We start from the raw sequence: 18157 nt of genomic DNA, 5'->3' as shown, positions 1-18157 counted from the left end.
TGTGCTCCACAGCAGCAGTAAAATATTTTCTTTTACCATTTTATTGATTGCTCAAAGATTATACTACTAATAAAAATTATTTTTAAATTATTAGATAAAAAGAACACTTCTCTACAATCCTGACATTCTAACAAATAATTTTAATTGACTACTTCTTTCTACCACTTACTTTTGTGTACATGTATTTGTGTGCATAATTACATATTTTACATATATATATAAATTTCTAGAATTAGAATATTAATTAGTATCTTAAACACATTATTTTGTGCTTCCCTGGTGGCTCAGCAGTAAAGAATCTGCCTGCAGTGCAGAAGACATAGGTTCAGTCCCTAGGTTGAGAAGATCTCCTGGAGAAGGGAATGGCTACCCACTGCAGTATTCTTGCCTGGGAAATCTCATAGACAGAGGAAACTGGTAGGCTGTATATAGTCCATGGGGGTCGCAAGAGTTGGATACGATATAGTGACTAAACTGCCATCACCAAACACATATTTAAGGACAATACAACATCCTTTAAGTTAGAATCATCAACTAGTTGAAAGTGATTCATTAGTGATTTTAGATATCAGAGTATTGTAATGTATATCCCCAAACTTGAAAAACAAACCTTGGCAATTATCTGTAGAAACAGCGTGATCTCATGAGAGTGGGGTGATTGTTATAAGACTATTGTTACATAGATGAAAGACTTTTAAGTTCTCATTATGGTTCTCATGACTGAGAGACTGGAACCTACATCAGGAATAAGGCAACTAGAACTGGGGGACCTTGAGTTAACACTCTCTTATCTGAAGCATCTTAATCCATGCAATCCTATTGGAACCACTCTAAGAAAAATAAGATGGTTCAACAGCTAGATAGACTACTGTACGACCACTCAGGATTTCTCAGCAGTGTGACCTTCTGGGGCATCCTAGCCTAATTCATGCTAACATAATTCAAGCTGCCAACTCAAGGCCAGGATCAGACATTCTCCTTGATATGCCTAGGCAGCTGGTAAAATTTAGCTCGGAGAAGTCACTCATATAACAATGAGATATACTGTAGGAAGAAACACATTTTTCTGGGACATTAATACTAGCTAATGTTTATTAAATTTTTACTATGTATAAGATGTTGTATTAAGTTTTTACACCTATGACCTTTTCTAATCCTATGGATCACTCTATTTCCTCTAAGGTAATGATCTCTATCAGACATATAAGGAATCTGAAGTTCAGAGAGATTAAGTGAATTACCTGAGGTCACAAGGCTAGGACCAAGCAGAACAAAAATTCAACCCAGCTCAGTCTGACTAAAGCCCTTGTTCTTGACCACTGTGTTATACCTCTCACATTACCAATTATTTTCAAGAAAAAAAATTAGTGAATTCAAGAAAGAATTTTAAAATATCTTCAGGGGCTTTATGAGCCCTCTTAAGTCTATTCTTGCACAAAGACCCCAAGTTAAGAACCCCTGCTCCAAAGATCTCAAGGCATCTAATACAGTATAATACATTAAATCTAAAAAAATAAATAAATAAATAAAAGGCAACAGTAATAATAGCTTCCATTTATTGAGCACCTACTATGTGCCAGCCACTGTGCTTAATGCTTTACATATATTACCTCATTTAGTTTTCATCCAACAATGCAGCACCATTACTCTGAAAACTTAGGTTCAGAAGGCTTAGAATCCCAAAGAACTGGGAGAGGTCTGAGCTCAAGCTGACTCTCTCTGTGTTATCAGTTCCCACCAAGGCGAACACTAAAATCATCCCAGGTCAAGGATTTAAACTTACTGTCAAAGTAAAGACAGCTCAAACCCTGGAGACATATTTACCTGTATGACTTATGCAGTTCCATGACCTTTTCTTCAAGTTCCTTGGTCTGATTTGGGGCCAGTTTAAAATCACTAACATAATCTGCGCCATGGAGTTGTGGGTCATAGTCTCCCAGCTCAGACTGGATAGTATAAGAACCTAGCAACGCTAAGGTTGCAAAGGAACAGGGCAGACGTCCTGAAACTATGTCCTGCCGAAGCTGAAGACATAGATAATACCTATAGCCAAAAGGGAAAAGACGTTACTATGTCAGCGACAGAAACAATGACAAAATATAGAGAAAAAGGAAAAAAATGGGAAAGACAGGGAGGGAAGGAGAAAGAAAAAGAGCAGCTAAGTAAATATGAGTTAATATGAACAAACTGTTCAATCTAAGCAGAAGGTATATGGTTGTTCATTGTACTGTTTCGGTGTCAGATAGCCCAAACTGGGTTCTTTCAATTTAATCATACCTTCCAGGTTTCCTGTTTGGTAAAAGAGTCTGAATCGGTTAATTCAGTCAGAACAAGGGCTAAGGAGGTCAGGGCCATGATTAATTAGAATCATATCTTGGCTTCGACTATAATAAGATATTGAATAACATATGCATCAGCAATCATTTTTGCTGTCTATGATTAGTCACTACATACATGTTTTTTAAAAAGTCAGAGCAATGCCAATCAAATCATTAAGAATCTTCAACTCCTCTAAAACATAGGTAGTTAGTATAGAATTTTAGGGATTTGTTATTTGTATATATAATAAACCTTAACAAAGAAAGATGAGTAAGTAGCAACTCTAAGAGAAAGTATTACTTGTGAAACAGAAATAACCAAGATAATTTTTTCAGGCAGAGATATGGCATCTTAACTTCAAGAATGTATTAAGAATAACTAGATAACTTTTTTAATGGTATAGACACTTCACAGTACTTAACAACCAGACTTTTTAGGAGTCTTAGGTTATTCTCTTATTTGAGAGAGTGTATTTGTCTGAAATCAGATGGGTGACAGCAAAATCAGAATTAGAAAGTAGTTTCTCAACAACAATTTGATTGAACAAACACTGCCAAATACCTACTATGTATATATAAGGCTCTACATAATATGCTAGGAATAGAAATACATACTGTAGTACTTTCTATTAGATATTGTTTTTCTATTTTCCTTTTTTGCTAGTATTTACATAGAATCCAATAAAGGACACTTTCTTAAAAGGAATCAGTGAGCTGTTTTTAAAGAGTACAGGATTTATTTCATAAATTAAGTGGGCTCAAAAATTACTGAGAAAGATTCAGTTCATGTACCTAATCCTACAATTTAAAAGAGGAATATGAAGAAAAAATAAGAACACTGAGACTTTAGTTTTTTTGATCCCTTAAAAAAGAACATCACGAGAGAAGAGTATTTAAAACAAAAAAACAGCAGAGCTATTTTGCCACTCTATTTGTGTCCTGTTCTTTGGAGGATGGCATGGTTTATAGAGTCCCTGTCCACAGCATGGCATAATATCCTTGATAAGCAAGGTTAATTCCCTGCCAATTTCCTCCAGGTGAGTCACAGATATTTGAGGTTTTTAGGCTCACTTATTTGTAAGCCTGCCTTGAAGTAACTAGAAACTTTTTATATTAGGTTTAATAATTCATCGTTTTTCTTTAATTCTGAATGAAGAACTCCCCGGGCCTTATGATAATGAAATTATTTATTACATATTTAACTTAATACATTATTTACCTTGTTATATCTTCTGTTAACTGTGCTGGGTCAGGTGGGTAAAACTTTACATTAAATGTGAAATTCCAGGGGACACCTGTAAAAATAAGCAAAGAGTTTTATACTTATGTCCAAGTTTCTGGTTGTTAGAATTACCTAGAAGTATTTTTTTAATCTTTTTTTCCCCCTGAGGTCTTCTAATATTGATACTTCTTTGCTCTGTGGATAAAATACTACCCTTATTTAAAAAGAAAAATAAGAAAGTTGTTTAGAGACCATCTTAAGAGATTATCTCATTTTTTTATTACCAGACTTAATAGTTTTGCTTATAAAATAATATAAGCAAAATAACATGAAACTGTCCTCTAGGTCAACATGTTTGTAGCAATGGCTTTCAAAATGTGATCTATATACCACTCTGGGTCCTTAAAAGTCCTTCAAATGACTCATGGATGTTTTCTTTTGGTATTGGTATTATTTATTTGTGACATCTCTCAACATTATGTCAAATAAACAAAAAACATTCTTCCCATTCATATGGGTGAGATTAGGAGATTACTTTAGAAATAAGAAGGAAGAGGCAATATACGCGGCTCTTAGAAACTATAGCTCTAATAAAATATTTTGGGTATGAAAACTACAAGAGTTCAATCCTAAAACTCACACAAGTGTTTTATACTTTTAATATACAATGAAAATCAGAGATTATGAGTACAAATTAAGTGGAGAATGCATTTCAATTTCTCCAGCTATGTGCTACCAGTTGTAGGTTTTTTAACATGACTATTAGTTTCCCAAACAGTAGTGCCTGATCTTAGTATGATTGGTTACGATGCTAAGAGCTGCATTTTGTTCAGTACTTACTGCACTACCAGGCACTAAGCTAGCTCTCTTATAGTTCATTTTATTTATGAAGAAATAGAGGCTTAAGAAAATACATAGCTAATGAATCCAGGGTTCTCTTACTCCAAACCCCATGCTTTTAACCATTGGACTCTATACCCTACAACATACAACTGTTTCAAACATTGTTCTGTTTTACATCCATAGTATTTAATCTCCAAATATCATCTTTATTGCTTTCGGTTACAATGAGAAAATGCAAATTACAACCTGAAGTAGTTTGAATGTCTTAATGAGTATGTAGTTTTAAACATCTGAAACTTTTAATACAAGAGTCTCTTGGAAATGGTTGAAATTTTCTTTCAAAAATTGAGTTAAAAGGCAAATTCCAGACAGTACAACAAACCTGTCTCAAATCTAGTCACTCTTAATGTCTACCATCAGCTCACTTTTAATGCTTCATATCCCCAAAACTTAAAATGGAACTTAGAAAAGCAACCACATAACTGTTTCTCATAAAAGGGGCAAACGGATGGGGGGGCAGTATTTACAGTTCAAATACTGTAAAACATTATCTATTGTTTCATTTTCTGATACGATAAAAATATCAATCTAATCACTGTTGACTCATAATTCCCACATAGGCTTTTTAAAAAGGTGACTTCTATGCTACCTATAAAAAAAAATGTATTGGCTAAAGGAAATCAATATGAAAAAGAAGATAGCTAAAAAATGTTCAATAAATGTGAATTCAGTATTTAAGGACTTTAAACATAAGTTTAGTTGTTTCATAACATATAAAAATGGCAATTTTTTAATAGGGTAGGAAGACTAGAATTAAGGAAAGCAAATAAGCAATAGTTTACAAAATGTGATTTTTTTTTTCCCCCTCTTTGAGCTAACTGATATAAAAGCTTGATATCATCCACAGTCAGTAGGGAAAATAAGTACTTTCTTCTATTGCTGATGTGAATATAAAATGGCACAACACTGCAGAGAACAACTGACAGTGTCTATCAAAATATAAAATGTATATGCCCTTTCACCCAGCAGTTCCACTTCCATAAATGTATCTAAACAGACACTTGAAAGGGGTCAAGTGATACATGTGTAAGACACTGTAACAGCAAAGGTCTGGAAACAACCTAAATGTACTTAGCAAGAAAAGGTTACATCACCATTACATGCTGTTGAGTGGGCAAAAAAAAATCAAGGCAAAGAACAGTACACATAGAAAGCAACTGCAAAAATTGGGGGTAGAAAAAAGTACATATTACAGGAATGATTATCTAGGCAAAGACTGCCCCTATGAGGATACACAGTAAACCGGGTATAGTAGCTACAAAACTAGAAAGGGGAACTCCTGGGGAGAGAAACAGAGAGGTGAGGGGAAAGTGGTAGGAGAGACCCATTTTCACTATATACTCTTTTATACCACTTGAGCACACTTTGCGTGTGTGTGCATGCACACACACTTTCTAAGGGAAAATCTTCGTCTCCCACTGTAAAGGAAATTCCTGAAGGTAAGATTTTTTTTCTGTTTTATATATGGTATATACCCGAGCACCTGTAACTGTGCTTGGCGTATCACAGATGCTCAAGAAATATTTGTTGAGTGAGCAAATGACATAAAGTAACTGATCTCACAGCTTTGTTGTGAGGGTCATATGAGAACGCTGCTGCTGTTGGTCAGTCACCAAGTTGTCTCTGACTCTTTGTGAGCCCCAAGGACTGTAGTTCGCCAGGTTCCTCTGTCCTCCACTATCTCCTGCAGTTTGCTCAAATTCATGCCCATAAAGTCAGTGATGCTATCTAACCATCTCATCCTGTGTCACCCTCTTCTCCGTTTGCCTTCAATTTCCCCCAGAAACAGGGTGTTTTCCAATGAGTCAGCTGTTCGCATCAGGTGGCCAAAGTATTGGAGCTTCATCAGGACTGATTATCTTTAGGATTGACTGGTTTGATATCCTTACTATCCAAGGGACTCTCAAGAGTCTTCTCCAGCACCACAATTTGATAGCATCAATTCTTCGGTGCTCAGCTTTCTTTATGGTCCAACTCTCACATCTGTACCTGACTACTGGAAAAACCATTGCTTTGACTATAAAGACCTTTGTTGGCAAAGTGATGTCTCTGTTTTTTAATATGCTGTCTAGGTTTGTTAAGCCTTTTCTTCCAAGGAGCATGTGTCTTTTAATTATGTGGGTGCAGTCACCATCTCCAGTGATTCTGGAGCCCAAGAAAAGAAAATCTACTGCTGCTTCTACTTTTCCTCCTTCTATTTGCCATGACATAATGGGACTGGATGCTATGATCTTAGTTTTCTGATTGTTGAGTTTCAAGCCAGCTTTTTCACTCTCCTTTTTAATCCTCATCAAGAGGCTCTTTAGTTTGTCTTCGCTTTCTGCTATTAGAATGGTGTTATCTGCATATCTGAGGTTGTTGGTATTTCTCCTGGCAATCTTGATTGCAGCTTGTGATTCATCCAGCCTGGCATTTCACATGATATACTCTGCATATAAGTTAAATACGCAGGGTGACAATACACAGCCTCATTGTACTCCTTTCCCAATTTTGAACTAGAAAGAAATGGAGACTGGAAAAGCTCTAATATTTTTTAACACTAAAATTTCTGCCTTCTACCTCACCAAAACTTTAATAGCATTCCTGACAAAAGTGCATAACCTGAAGATTCATATACCATTAGGAAACATCAGACAAACTCAAAGTGACCACTCACAAAATAACTAGTCTGGACCCTGCAAAACTATCAATGTTATGAAACATTTTAAAGACTAAGGAATTGTTCCAGATTAAAGAAAGCTAGAGCAACATGACGACTGAATGCAAGGCATCACCTTGCCTTTTCGCTATAAAGAATATTATTGACACAACCAACAAACAAGGTCTATAATTTATAGTATTGTTTCGATGCTAACTTCCAGCTTTTAGTAACTGTATTATGGCTATGTGAGAAAAATCTAGCTTTTAGGATATGCAAACTGAAGTATTTAGGGGTAGAAAGCTATTGCAACAGCAATTTACTCTTTTTTCCTTTTTAACTGAGGTAGAATTCACATAATATTAACCAAGTATACAATTTAGTACATTTAATGATACAATTCACTGGCATTTAGTATATTCACAATGTTGTATAACCATCACCTCTATCTATTTCAAAACGTTTTCATCACCCACAAAGGAGTCTCTGTAGCCATTAAGCAATCGCTACTCCCTTGCCACCCTCCTCCTAGCCCCTGGAAACCTCTAGTCTGCTTTCTGTCTCTATGGATCTATACTTCATACAAATGGAATCAAACAATATGTGGCCTTTTATGTCTGGCTTCTCTCATTTAGCATCATGTTTGAAGCTTATCTATGTTGCAGCATGTATCAGTGTTCCATTCCTTTTCGAGAATAAATAATATTCCATAGTATATATGGAATATATATAACATATTTTTTATCCATCATCCATTGGTGGACATTTGGGTTATTTTCTCCTTTTCGCTATTGTGAATAGTGCTGCTATGATGCAACTTACTCTTAACTGGTTCAGAAAAAAGGTCATGTGTGTGTATAAGAGAAAAAAAGATTAAATGAATGTAGTAAAATACCAACATCTGAGGAATCAAATGTATTCCTGAAGGGTATCCAGGAGTTCTTTGTACCATTCTTTCAACTTATAAGTCTGAAATTATAGCCAAACATTTTTAAAATTTCTGCCTTCTAAGTACACAGGAAAACAGGAACTATCTCATACACTATTGGTGGAGATGTAAGCTATTACAATCAATTTAAAGGAAAGCAATTTGGCTATATCTGATAAAACTGAAAACAAACATACTCTATAATTTAGCAATTCCACCTTAAGGTATAAAGGTTAAATCAGGGCTGTTTAAAACTGTGAACTCATGATCCATTATGAAATCAATTTAGTGAGTCAAAATAAGCATTTTAAAATATGAAATAGAGTATAAAACAAAAAAGTCAGAAGACGAATTCCCTGGTGGTCCAGTGGTTAGAACTTGGTGCTTCCACTGCCAGGGCCCAGGTTCAATCCCTAGTCAGGGAACTAAGACCCTGCAAGCCACATGGCACAGCCAGAAAAAAAAAAGTCAGAGGATATCATTTTTAGTAAAGAATAAGAACGGTTTTGTGAAATTTTCTTTGCAACTGATATGAATTTCAAAATCATGTTCATAAGAAAAGCTAGCCACTATGACTGCTATATAATTTAATTTATATACATAAGAAACGCAGGTTCGCTCCCTGAAGCAGGAAGATCCCCTGGAGGAGGGCATGGCAATTCAATCCAGTATTCTTGCCTGGAGAATCCCATGGACAGAGGAGCCTGGCAGCCTCCTGTCCACAGGGTCGCAAAGAGTCTGACATGACTGAGCTACTTGAGCACACAGCACATGATGTTCAAAAAGGTAAAACATAAATTTTAATATTTCAATATTTATTGTATGAAACATTCAAACATCAGGTACTAAAACACATTGAAAAAATACGATGGACCCATTAACACAAAATTCAGGACCTCTGCAGGGGAAGGAGAGGGGGGCGCATTTAGAAAGAGCAAACTCTGGGCTATAGAATTTCTTAAGCATAATTTGTGTTCTTTTATATATCACTATTTTTCAGAGGTATAAGGATTTCTTGATTTTGCTCTGTGCTATGTCAGAAAGAGATGGAAGTAGCTAGCCCAACTCAGCTCAGCAGGGGAGATTGCTCTCATTCAGAACCAAGGAAGTTAAAGAAAGCTAAAATTTAAGCTGGGAGAAGGGAGAGAGACTGATAGACCATATAAGAAAGTTCAAATGGAAAAAATTAGGTTGGAGGGAAATTTCAAAAACACAGCCAAAGCAATACTGTCTGTTGTATACGAGTATGTATATATGAAGGAAAAATATAACATGGACTGAATCACCCCAAATTCATTAAAATACATTTCCATGGACAGATTTTGCAGAGGAAAACAAAAGAGATAAACCTTACCTGTACTGTTCTATTTTAAATGTAAAATGTTAACCCATGTTAATTCTGGGCGATGGGTACATGGGTATATGCTACATTAACTCAATACTTCTCTATATTTTTCTGAAATACAGAAAAAAATCTTGCTGGTGAATATCTATTACAAATTTAAATATTCATACTTTTTTATTCTACTTCTAGGAATTTACTACAGATACATCTAGGTGCATGAGTGCTAAGTCGCTTCAGTCATGTCCGACTGTTTGTGACCGAATGGACTGCAGCCCATAAGGCTCCTCTGTCCATGGGATTCTCCAGGCAAGAATACTGGAGTGGGTCGTCATGCCCTCCTCCAAGGGCTCTTCCTGACCCAGGGATCAAACCTGCATCTCCTGTGGCTTCTGCATTGCAGGCAGATTCTTTACCACTGAGCCACTGGGGCAGTCCCCACATCTAGATGCACATATACATATATATGTGTGGTGCATACACATATACTATACACATATATATATATGTACTGGAGAAATGAAAGTATTAGTCACTCAGCTGTGCTCAACTCCTTGCAACCCCATGGGACTGTAGCCCGCCAGGCTCCTCTGTCCATGGGATTTTCCAGGCAATAATACTGGAGTGGGTTGCCATTCCCTTCTCCAGATCTTCCCAACCCAGGGATCAAACATGGGTCTCCTGCATTTCAGGCAGATTCTTTTCTGTCTGAGCCACCAGGGAAGACCTACTGGAGCAGGTTGCCATTTCCTACTCTAGGGGACCTTCCCAACCCAGGGATCTAACCCTAGTCTCTTGCGTTTCCTGCACTGGCTGGCAGATTCTTTACCACTGCACCACCAGGGAAGCCCTTTATATATGTTTACTGCAACCCAAAACATATATATGGTGCTAAAACTTTATAATCATTAAAAAAAATTTTAACAAATGAAATGAATTTATATGTTAATATAGAGTATCCAAATTATATTAAATAAATATTGCTTGCATGTGCATATTAAATACATACAGAATATACATATTTATCTCAAATATATTTGTAAAGTATATTATATATAAATATAATATACACATTAAATACATATTTATATTAAAATGTATTGTCTATATACACTCAGAACATCTCTGGAAAGAACACAAGAAGTTAGTTAAAGGACAGAGGAAGAAGGAATATTTATCTTGTTTCATATTCATCTGGGTCTTTTAATTTCATACTTCATATTTAAAAATTTTAAACTAGTAATACATATGACATAATACATAGAAGACACAATATAAAACAATGTACAACATAACTGTATTTTTGAAAAGCAAAATTTACATATGCCTAGAAAAATCTTGTAGATTACACCAATTTAATAGTGATCCTATCTGGAGGGTAGGATTTAGAGGTCTTTTACTTTCTTCATGATATATTTTCATTATGTTTCAAATTTTCACAATGAATATATATTATTTATAGGATAAAATTATCTTTTAAAAAAACCCAAAATCTTTCCATGGACATCAACAATGGACTGGTTCCAAATTGGGAAAGGAATACATCAAGGCTGTATATTGTCACCCTGCTTATTTAACTTATATGCAGAATATATCATGTAAAATGCTTGGTGGATAAAGCATAAGCTGGAATCAAGATTGCCAGGAGAAATATCAATAAACTCAGATATGCAGATGACACCACCCTTATGGCAGAAAGCAAAGTGGAACTAAAGAACCTCTAGATCAAAGTGAAAAAGGAGAATGAAAAAGTTGGCTTAAAACTCAACATTCAGAAAACTAAGATAATGACATCCAGTCCCATCACTGCATGGCAAATAGATGGGGAAACAATGGAAACAGTGAGAGACTTTATTTTCTTGGGCTCCAAAATGACTGCAGATGTTGACTGCAGCCATGAAATTAAAAGACGCTTACTCCTTGGAAGAAAAGCTATGACCAACCTAGGCAGCATATTAAAAGGCAGAGACATTACTTTGCCAACAAAAGTTCATCTAATCAAAGCAATGGTTTTTCCAGTAGTCACGCATAGATATGAGAGTTGGACCATAAAGGAAAGCTCAGCGCTGAAGAATTGATACCTTTGAACTGTGGTGTTAGAGAAGACTCTTGAGAGTCCTTTGGACAGGAAGGAGATCAAACTAGTCAGTCCTAAAGGAAATCAGTCCTGAATATTCATTGGAAGGACTGATGCTAGGGCTGAAGCTTCAATACTTGGGCCACCTGACGCAAAGAAATGACTCATTGAGAAAGACCCTGATGCTGGGAAAGACTGAAAGCAGGTGGAGAAGGGGACGACAGAGGATGAGGTGGTTGGATGGCATCACTGACTCAATGAATATGAGTTTGAGTAATCTCTGGGATTACTCAGAGATTGGTGATGGACAGGGAAGCCTGGAGTGCTGCAGTCCATGGGGTCACAAAGAGTCAGACACGACTGAGTGACTGAACTGAACTGAAAATCTTTGCAATAGGTAAATATCAATCTTCTCTTTGGCGCAATGAAATATTTACATTTTGATGTTAAGGTTTTTGTTACAGATATGGTTTTTCTTTCCCATATTGAAGGAAAGAGGTTTATTATTTTGTAAAGTTCTTTTTAAAAAAAAATGACAAACAGGTTATTTTTCTTAGTAAGAGTTTTTTTCCCCAATAGCCTGGAAGATAATCTACTAGATATTCTTCTCTACTCATCATAAACTCTGTTTTAACTTTTCTTCCTAAAGAGTTTTCTAGTACAATCATTTACTCCTGAGTAATACTGAATATAAAAAGTATCCTCATTGAAAAGGGCTTGGAATCAAATTTTTTCTTGTCATGTCTCAACTATTCTAAATATTTTTTACTCTGACTTTCATTTTAAAATGAGATTTTACAGGCAGGGAACAAATATGGAGAGTTGCCAGTCCAAATTAAGAAACATAAACAAACAGGGTCTAAAGGGAAACATTTTACCATAACAAAAGTGTTTTCTTTCAAAAACAAATGAAAAACAAAATTTGATTTCAGGTGATACAATTTACTAATCATGATTAGTAACACTTACTGCAGTTCCTACAAGTTTCCTGAAAAATAAAACTAAGGACTTCCTTGGTGGACCAGTGGTTAAGAATCCACATTTCAACTGCAGGGGGCATGGGTTCAATCCCTGGTCAGGGAACTAAGATCTTGCATGCTGTGGTCAAAAAATAAATATAAAATAAAAGGACATCTAGTCATAAACAGGAGGGGAAAAGTCTCTACCCCTTTAGATACTGGGCCAGGGGCTACAAAATACCATGTATGGGCTTAGTCATGTCCGATTCTTTCCGACCTCATCGACTGTAGCCTGCCAAGCTCCTCTGCCCATGAAACTTTTCAGGCAAGAATACTAGAGCAGGTTTCCATTTGCTATTCCCAGGGATCTTCCCCACCCAGGCATCGAACCCACGTTTCCTGTGTTGGCAGGCAGATTCTTTCCCACGAGTGCCACCTGGGAAGCTCACAAAATACTAATCTAGACATTTTCAACCTAGAAAAATCTATCCCAAGGCACAAGTCTGAGCATGGTGTTCAGCAGTAATTTGTGTCAACGGGCTCAGGGCAAAGAGAAAGCCACAGTGACAAAACGGTCACTGGCAAAGGATTTCCATTCTTCGATCCTTTTTGTTCCTTCCACAGTTCCTTACATACTTTGATTTGAAAGAAGACTGCTGAAAAGGAACAAAAGAGAATGACAGAGAGGAAAACATGGAGAAGGTTAGAACTCAATAGTCCAGGACAATTTAAATGGAACAGGATCAGGCAGCAAACTCCCGACTGTAGGCTGCTACAGTTTCAGTCACTACCATTTTGAGAACTGACTCCATATCCTTTTCTTTTCTATTCTTTGTTCGTCTCCATCTTCTGTTTCTCTCTGTCATTCCTATCTTCCCCTACTTTGCCTAGTTGTAAAAAAAAAAAAGAAAAAAAAAATCAAGATCTGACCTACATCTCAATAGTGTCTACCTCTGCTGTGCCTTTCTATTATGGAATCTCTACCTTTCAAAGGAAGGCTTTATCTCAATTTCAAAGCCATATGCCATAGCCAGGATTCTAAAGTGACTCACCACTAGCAAAAGGTTGGAAATCCTCTGACCTACTTTAAAAAAAAAGAGAGAGGGCCATAAAATGGCTATATTCACTTACCACGAACTTGCTTTTTTATTTCTTTGGCAGAATCCAGCCATGTCTGTAAAAAGAAGAAAAGGCATTCACATAGAACTCCAAAATACATTAACCACAGAGTACCAGAAGCAGGGTTACTGACCATCTCCAATAGTGTCTCCAGGTCAACCCACATTTCCAACATTTTTTGCATTTGTTTCACATACTATAGCGCTTCTGATCAGAGAAACAAGGAGTTAGACAATTGGGCTTGAATCCTAGGTCTACCACTTCCTGGCTTAGTGATTTTAAGCATCTCTGTACCTCAGTTTCCTCATCTATTAGAGGAAATAAAATGCAATATTAGAGGTAGTACCTACCTCAGAGTTATTGTGAAGATTAAAAGAGTTCATATATAAAGTTTTTAGTAAATAAGAAATGTTAAATAAGCACTTGCTATTTTTATTATTCTGTAAAGCTCTACAACCAGGATTATTGATTGATATCACCCATACCTTAATTTTCACTCCAACTTTACCCTCCAGTATCATTCAAGTTCTCCATGTCACACAGTACCTGGTACATGGTTCCTGCTCAGTTAATGTTTACTGAATGAATAACTATTTTGCTTTCTCTGACTACTCTTGCCCACACTAATTTCTCCCTTCCCTGTTCTCCAACCACAGTTAAAGTCTCCACACCACGAAGGCAGGACTCCTCAACCCATCATGGACCATGCAAAATTAACAGCACTTAAAAAGAACCTAACCATTTCATAGGCAACTTGAGAAATGTTTAAAAACAGAAATTTCTAAATTGAATTGCCTAAGAGACTTTTTATTGACATAAGACATATACAAAAAAGTACATAAAACATATGTACAGATCAATAAATTATCAAAGTGAACATACACCATTATAGGCACCCTAGAAGCCCATTCCGAGCCTCCTCCCAATCCCCGCCCTCTCACTATTCCCTCTTCCAAAAGTTTAGAATGGAATTTCAGCTGTATTTAGAAGAGTAAGGTATCTCTTCCTCACCCTGTACCACCCAGGGCAAAGTCCAAGGTGGCCATCCCTGCTCTACCCAAGGAGTGGGCTTGATCACCACAATCTTACATTTGATTCTATATTATATTACTCTGCGGGCTCCTCTAGTGGCTCAGATGGTAAAGAATCTGCCTGCAATGCAGGAGACCCAGGTTCAGTTATTCAATTCAGAGCATTTTCTTTAGCTAAAAGGTATTTGTAGAATACCTCCATGTGCTAGGCACCAAAGTTACAAACAAGGATTTAAAAATAGTGATTGTCCTTAAAAATAGTGCTTGTCCTCAAGGAGCTGTCAGTCTAATGGAAGAGGTGTGTGTGTGTTAGCCACTCAGTCGTGTCTCACTGTTTATGACCTCATGGACTGTAGCCTGCCAGGCTCCTCTGTCCATGGGATCTCCAGACAAGAATACTGGAGTGGGTTGCCATTTCCTTCTCCAGGGATCTTCCCGACCCAGGGATCAAACCCGGGTCTCCTGCATTGCAGGCAGATTCTTTACCATCTGAGCCACCAGGGAAGTCCATAGAAAAGGTTAATAGGGAACAATCAATACGTCTTTAATTCTTAGAGACAGTTAGAAAATGTTTCTCAAAAGAACGTTTAGGGGGGAAAGGCCCTATGTTTCCCAGGATTCACTAGTCCACTGGCTTCCCCAGAAGGGGTTTTTGCAAACATGAGAGAAGCTGAAACTAGATTATGATTCAGAGACATCAACTTTTTTGCCCAGAAATATTTTATCTAAGGAAGGGGGACAATAAGCCCTTTTTTACACAGCCAGGTTTGTACTTTGCTGTATAAACAAACAAATTCAGCTTTTATATTGGACACTTTTAACATTATACATAAATATATCAATGAATATAAATAAAGCAATTTAATGCTTTCTCATTAAAAAATAAATAGGCTAGTAAGAGCTACTATAAGGAAATAAAACTTGCTGATACGACAGAGGGCAGATGACACTAACAAAGGCGAAAAGTTTTCAATGCAACTAACCGTTTTGTACCAATGTAAGCCCTGGAAGTTCAACTGCAAACTGAAAGAATTTTCACTGCTGAATGCCTTCAGATGAGCCAGTTCCCAGCAATTTAAGAATATTTGGTTCATAGAAAAATTATAAGTGATATTAAAAAAAAAAAAGTAGGTACCCGTACTTAGTGACTTTATTTATATGCCAAATTCAAGTGTTCTCAGATACTGTAACATAAACCTGAATGGGGTACACACACATAATATAAAAACATTTGATTTTATCTCCCTGAGACTGTATAACACAAAATACTTCTCAGAATATTTTTCTCAGTTCATGGGAGAATTTGCTAACTCACAGCAGCAGAAAGCTTTTTGCTGTGGTTTTAGAGACATTGAGTTACCTTCGATATTCCCTTACTAAGTTACATTATATCTTGGAGAGGTAGGCAGGCATAAATACATTCCTAACAACAATAAATGAATTAAAACAATTTTGGCAATGGGGACCAACCTAGTTGTTGTAGTTATCTGCTTCAAAATCAGCATAGGAAGAAATACAAATAATAAATACTTTCTGATAATAAAAAAAAAAAGCAATTTGGGGAGGTCAGTTTCTTATATCACAAGCAGTCTTCTCACCTTCGAGGTTGCATTATCCCAAATAGCCAGACCAAAGTAGTCTTCTTCCAAAAGATTGAGGTGTTCACATACTCGTTTAAGTAAATCTTGTCCCTTAGCATGTTTCTGCAAAGATATATATATTCTGGTTGAGGTTTCCACTTATTCTTTTATTTATTATGAAATAATATAAAATGTCACGTTCCAATTTCCTCTTTTCTCCTTGGTTACTAACACTTTCAGATGGCTACCCAGTGTAAATAGAACAATGTAACGAAAGTCCTGTTTCTTAACTTGTCAGTTTAAATATGCATCACAGAGATGGTTGCTTGGAAATGGTGTTACAATTCAAAGCAAAATCCCACATTCCCTGCATCAAGCATCCCCCACCCTCCATCTTAAACATTACATTCTTTATTTTTGGTGCGATATTTCCTAAAGCTTGCTATGGGCTGCTTGACAGCAGTCACTGTGAGCACCTGAAATAGCTAAATCAGCTGTCGACACTGATCGTTAACAGTGGCTATGGAAATCATCAGACTATCATTCCCAGATCAAAAGTCTCAAGTCAATGAGCTGTGTCTCAACTCACTGCCATCTCTTTCAGAAAAATGCATAAAGTATAAGATTTTAGCTGCTCTATAGACATTACTCCTACAATTGTGCTCCAAATAATTTCTTAACATTCTTCTACCTAGAAAATCAAACCACCACCAATTTAAGATACTTATATACCTGTTAATAGGGAGGAAATGCCATAACTTAGGGACTGGGATTTAGAGTCAAAAAGTCCCAGCCTTTTCATTTACTAGCTAAACAATGTGAGTTGATTCAATTAATATTTCAGAACATTACTTTCTCATCTGTAAGATGATAAGAATATTTATATCTGCTCTACCTAACAACTGGAAATGTTGAAAAAATTAAACATGATAATACCTTCTGATAAGTATAGTTTAAACATTTCGAAAAATTAGAAATCATTGGCACATCTACACGACACATACCCTTCTCTCAATGAGCTGCTATTTTTAATGACTATTAGTAATTCACATAGTTGCTAATTCATTTTTAGACTTATCCCATATTATTACATCATTCTCTTCATTTTTTGCCTTCTATGTTTCTAAAGGACAGAGATGATTTGAGAATGCTTCACATACAGGTCCCTACTCTCTCCTTTATACTTGCAACATTCAGAAGTCCTAAAAAGTAAAAGGTGACGTTTATTTTGTTTTTGTTCAAAGCTGATCTGAAGGCAAATTCTAACCTGATCCTTTATGGGCTATCTTTCATTTTTATTTATCCAACTTAGAGTCTTCATATATTTTACCATAGAAATAACATGCTTGGTCATGTGCCTCCTGCTACACACTCAACTGGGTGTGTTATAGAATTTCCACAGTATGTACTTATTACTTTTCTAAGGCCCCCAATATTTTGAATCCCGAAACACATCCGCCCCTGTGTGCTTCAGATAAAGGGATCCCTATCTAGATTTTGATCTGAGTGTGAAGAATGAATGCGGAATAGCTTTCTCCATCTCTAGAACTAGTTAGTAGTGAGAAGCAGAAAAAGCAGACCCTAGATCTCCTCTAGTTACCAGGAATAGTAGCCATTTTTTAAATGCAATAGTGTATTTTTTTTGTTTTTCAAAACTTCAAAGGGGAATTTCTATTAATAAATATAATATTTTAGACACAATATAATATTTGTGCTTTGATATATTTGCATATAAATAAATCAAATTCAAAATAATGTTATGCACCTAAGATACAAGTATATGAGTTATATGTATTAGAAATAATCTCAATAATTGTATTTTATCAAGCATATTATAATTAATAATTACTGCTCTAATTAAAAAAATAGCTGATAGATTTTCAAGGATTTTAACTTGTCTTGAAGCAAAAGAATAATTGAAATATTAATAACTCTGACATTTCTATTCTTGATTCAATTATTTATTCTTCCTGGAAATAATAGAGAACTTTAACAAATGGCATTACTTGATGTAAGCTTTTTATATCCTATCTCATGGAG

At 36.0% G+C, this 18157-nt stretch overlaps 1 protein-coding gene and 1 non-coding gene across 20 annotated transcripts in view; one reads left to right on the top strand and one right to left on the bottom strand.

Annotated features, from left to right (window-relative positions):
- EPB41 (erythrocyte membrane protein band 4.1) overlaps window positions 1–18157 on the bottom strand; it is a 183549-nt gene that overhangs the window by 80204 nt on the left and 85188 nt on the right. For all 19 annotated transcript variants that reach the window (XM_040229739.1, XM_040229750.1, XM_040229743.1 and 16 more), the window contains exons 4-7: window positions 16136–16240; window positions 13519–13561; window positions 3538–3613; window positions 1825–2043 (exon numbers count right to left, since the gene is read on the bottom strand). In XM_040229739.1, the coding sequence (XP_040085673.1) occupies window positions 1825–2043; window positions 3538–3613; window positions 13519–13561; window positions 16136–16240 (443 nt within the window). The remainder of the gene's footprint in view (window positions 1–1824; window positions 2044–3537; window positions 3614–13518; window positions 13562–16135; window positions 16241–18157) is intronic.
- On the top strand, window positions 8363–8434 carry TRNAG-UCC. The gene has a single exon. It is a non-coding gene; the product is annotated as a tRNA-Gly (tRNA).

This window comes from Oryx dammah, unplaced genomic scaffold, assembly GCF_014754425.2.
Source record: "Oryx dammah isolate SB20612 unplaced genomic scaffold, SCBI_Odam_1.1 HiC_scaffold_27, whole genome shotgun sequence".
Taxonomy (NCBI): Eukaryota; Metazoa; Chordata; class Mammalia; order Artiodactyla; family Bovidae; genus Oryx; species Oryx dammah.
Note: the sequence above shows the minus strand (reverse complement) of the source record. Positions and strands in the feature narration are given on the sequence as shown.